A 4,442-nucleotide genomic window follows, 5' to 3' on the forward strand; every position below is an offset into this window, starting at 1 on the left:
GATTTGTGAATAGATTCCTTGCCTAGGAAAGGCTGAAACAGTCTAGTCAAGACGAACTGAGCCAGGGCAGCAGAACCACTAGAAGCTCCACCTTGCCAGTTTTTGAGTTGAGGAAAAACACAGCTACAGCCATCAAAATTTTAAGCCTATTTCTGTTTCTTCAGGTTCGGTCTTTTTCTTGGATGTTTCTTTGGTCTCTGCACAGCATTGTTAACACTGGCAGGGGGCAGTCTGAGAGTTATTTCATTGTCCTCTGCGTCATCATCCACCTGAGAAGCTTTCCGGCGCTCGAGCACTGTTGGAGTACAGACTGGAGTAGGATCCTGAAGAGATCAGAAAAGCATGATTCATTGCAAAGCATCTGCCAGAGAAAAGTTGTCACTGCCTCTGTGGCACCACAAGGCACCTCAGCCCAGCTCTCCTTCAGAACTTCCATGTTAGGGAAAATTGTTTTCTTGTTATAACTAGCTATTTTTGTAGACAGTATTTCTTCAGACAAAAGTGTCATCTTCAAAAAAGTGTATGTGAAAGGCAAGTGTAAATTAAATCACATTTTCTAACACATCATTATGCACATTTTCTTTCTAAACTTTGTATTTCCTGACTCAAAGCACTAAGAAAGCCAAGAGGAGAAGAATCAGGTTAAAAAAAAAAAAAAAAAGGGTATTTGAGACTGGCATACAGAAATGCCACACTCAGGCCCAAAACTGAGCTGAAACATCCCAGCTTCATTATCTCAGTGAGTTCTCAGAACTCAATTGACTGAATGTATGAGTTATCCTGTCTTGCTCACAACCAGCCCTGTCCCAATTATCAAGAGTAAATCAGTAACATTAAAAAAAAACCCCACAAACCAAACCAAACTCACAACAGTGATAAAACAAAACAGAAATGTTAATACCTGACAGACTTTTCAGACTGTCAGTGCCCCAAATCTCAGCCCTGATGGCCTGAGCTTTCCTTTCATCCTACTACTAGTTTTAGCTGGCTTTAGTTTTCAAAATACTGGAATACCATCCCAGGAGACCACGAGGGAGGAGGGACAGTATAGTATGTAAATAGAGAGAGATAGCACTAGCACTAGACTGTATTAACAGTTCAACTTCTTTTTTGTCAAAGCAGGCTGGTATTATAACATAGCGCAGAGCAACAGGAGGATGCCAGCAAGATCATTTTGTACCAGCTTAAAGCACAGGTGTAGGTGGTGTTTAGGTGACTGTCCCCAGCACCCTGTGTTTCTCCAGCCTCCAGTTAGTGCTGCATCGCAAAAGCTGACAGCAGATACATCGCTGCCTGGACGCACCTCGGGACAAGCACTGCTAGTTTCAACACGCTGAGCAGAAGCCTTTGCTCCTAAATACTCCCACAGGAGAAAGAACTGAGAGGATCCAACCACCCTCCCCTGCTCAAGAGTGTTAATCTGTCTCAAAGGCGCTACTTTTGGCATAAAAATCTCTCGAGCAAATACCTTCCGGGTATTGAAATTAACATAAATAAACCAGCTGCAGACGTGAAACATCTGCCCCAGTGTGAATGGTGGGGCATGGTGCTGGGCACCACCAGGACTGTTCGGTCTTACCTGGCTGCTCAAAGAAATGTTCAGTTTTGACTTCTTGGATGTTTTAACTTTTCTTCTCTTTATGGAAAGCTCCTGTGCAGCCTAGGAAGAAAGACAGATCAGGTGGATCACTACAAACTTCCTTGTGTGAAGATGCAAACAGTCACTTAACGGTCTATTAGGTTTCTTTGCTTCATAACTACAAAATCTTTGCTACAGCAATTAGGTTTGAATTAATAGAATGACTTACAGTGCCACAGAGGTAACCTGGTTTGAATAAAAACACCCAAAGCAATGTAAAAAAAGCTGCTACTGTGCATTTTTAAAAAATGCCATGTTACACAGTATTGCTCAAAATTCAACTACTTCACCCAAGCTCTCTGCAAACAAGCAACACGCTTGGTTAACATAGGCAGGGTCAACGGATGGAAGCTCTAGTCTTGGGACCTGCCTTCAAATACCTACCCTGCCAAAGCCTCCCCCCACAGGGCTTGGGCAAAGCCCCTGTCACTCTTCTGTGATCTGCAGACAAACATGAAAACCACAGAATATCCAACTGTTTACACTAACAGAAGAAAAGGAACATCTTCCCTTTGCTGTTACTTATTTACCTCTCTAAAAGTACACCTACACATACATACAGCACAATCCAGCAAGAGCACTACACTAACTTCCAGGAGGTAAGTCTCCCTGGTGCTCTAGCTCTTTTACCAGTTCCACACAAAACACACGATTTTCTTGTATTTAGCACAACCTTAGAAACATGTTGTGCATAAAACACTCATTGACACGATGCCAAACTTACAAATCCTGGGAAGTCATAATCGAACCCCTTTTCAGCCAGCCTCTTCCGTAAAAGTTTCTCCTTTCGCAGCAGTCGCTTTGTCATCTTTGCCTTCTGAACAAGTGAACGTATCCTATTGTACCGCCTGACCGCTGGCTGAGAAGGCTTCCGAAATATTTTGTCACTGTTTTTGAAGAGGTTTTCATGGACCCTTTCAGGAGATATGAACTGACCTGTATGATAAACATATGACATCAAGTTATAGCAGAGCTACTCTTCTCACCAAATGTACTCAGATAATGCAATTCGGTTCTCATTATAACATTATCCACTGCTACAGCAGAGCAAAATTATGGTATTTTATGAATACAGAGGATTCAAAGCAACCAAATACTCATTAGTAAGAGAACTGATAATGGATGGATGGAAGAAAAGAATGCTTTTTCAGTTTCACCCAGAAAACAGAGAAACTTGTTTTTCAAAAGTTGATGTATATATAGCTCATAATCCTTTACAAAGCAAGTGTTACCATGTCTGAGAAACTCACTCATTTAATTAATCTTTTAATCGAAAAAGCCCCTTATGTCTAACTACACAGACAGGAGCTGCAACAGTTACAAATGACAAAGAATATCCATGTTAAAGGAACTGCTTCCACAGCAAACCCCACTGCTCCCTGAGACCTCATGTTATGCGATCACACAACCAGCATTATCAGCCTAGACGAAAAACAGCAGTAGCGACCAAAAGGCTACTGAGGATGTTCTTTACACATGAAGAAAAGGAAGACAAGCTCAGCCTCACAGAAAACCCTTCTGGGATGAAACTTTGTAAAAAAACCCTAAGATTCTCCAAACAGTCCAAAAAAACCCACAAAAGTAACTATGAATTCCCTTTGCACATTAGAGGACTTACCCTTCAACTTATACTTACACTTCAGCAGTCTTTCAGAAAACAGGTAGTTGTTCATTGTGTCTGCAACAATCTTAGCCACGTCATCGGACTCGAACTCTATAAATCCGTAGCCTTTGCTAGCTCCAGTCTGCAAGCAGCGACAGAAAGAATCTGAAACAATGCTCCAATAATCGAAGAACCGTATTAAAATTATTTTTGCTTCCGAAGTCATAGCCCTTTCTCAGCTAAACACGAGTAATTTCATAAATTTCAGTGAAATCATGAAACGCACCAGATTTAGCCCTAAATTGGTATGGCATTATTCACAGTTATACATTTGCATACGAAACAAACCACTCACCAATACCTATTTGTTAAAAAAAAAGCTGCTCTGCGTTGCTGCTGTTCTGTTGTTGTTACAAAGCTTATACAGCAACATTATAATGCGATTATCAATCCAGAAATGAGAAGAAGTTAAATTTGTTGAGCACAAAGCAACAAGAAAGCTAAAACAGAGTCTCTTCCGTGACATTTCACATTCTACCTTGAATTAGTGTCTTCTAGCAACGCTTCTCATGTGAGTGTATCTACTTACGGGGAAAAAAGGGGCTACGTTAACTGTCGCTGAGGCTGCCTATTTGCAGTCCAGTCCAGAGACAACGCCTCGCACGCTGTCCGCCTGCCCGACAGTCGCTTTGGAAGTCTTGAGAGAAGCACGGTGCCCCCCTCCGCCCACGCCCGAGACTGCAACGAGGTTTTCCCCGACGGCGGAGCAGCAGGCAGGGGGGCAACGACAGACGGAGCCGCCGACGGCTCCGGAGGGAGGAGCTCGCTCCGCGCATCCACCCCGCGCCTGAGGAAGACGCCTCAGAGGCGGGGACCGCCCGGCCGAAGGCGGTCGGCTCTCAGGCACGGCCCCGGCGGCAGCAGCAGGGAGCAAACGGGCACGTTCGGACGCGCCCGGGTCTGTCTCCCGGCCAGCGGCGGAGACCGAGCGCCCGGGGCCGGGCCGGGGTTTTACCTTCTTACTCCTCGAGAGCCGGAGCCGCTTCACCGTCCCGAACTGCTCGAAGTACTCGTACATCTGCGGCTCGCAGAGCCCCCGCGGGAGGTGCCCCACGTACACCACGCCCGGCGTCAGCTCCTCCTGCGGGGCACAAGGCGGCCGCGTCAGGGCGGGCACGGAAAGGCCGGGCCAGGCCGGGC

At 45.2% G+C, this 4,442-nt stretch overlaps 1 protein-coding gene across 1 annotated transcript; it reads right to left on the minus strand.

Moving 5' to 3' along the window:
* Positions 1–7: 7 nt before the first annotated feature.
* On the minus strand, positions 8–4,431 carry NIFK (nucleolar protein interacting with the FHA domain of MKI67; the record flags this gene model as incomplete). The annotated part of the gene is made up of 5 exons (XM_010569879.1): positions 8–323; positions 1,580–1,660; positions 2,364–2,575; positions 3,276–3,384; positions 4,258–4,431. Coding segments are annotated over 5 exons (753 nt in total), but the record flags the coding sequence as incomplete, so codon positions are not given.
* Positions 4,432–4,442: the final 11 nt, after the last annotated feature.

Source organism: Haliaeetus leucocephalus, unplaced genomic scaffold, assembly GCF_000737465.1.
Source record: "Haliaeetus leucocephalus isolate CR32 unplaced genomic scaffold, Haliaeetus_leucocephalus-4.0 Scaffold1, whole genome shotgun sequence".
Lineage (NCBI taxonomy): Eukaryota > Metazoa > Chordata > Aves > Accipitriformes > Accipitridae > Haliaeetus > Haliaeetus leucocephalus.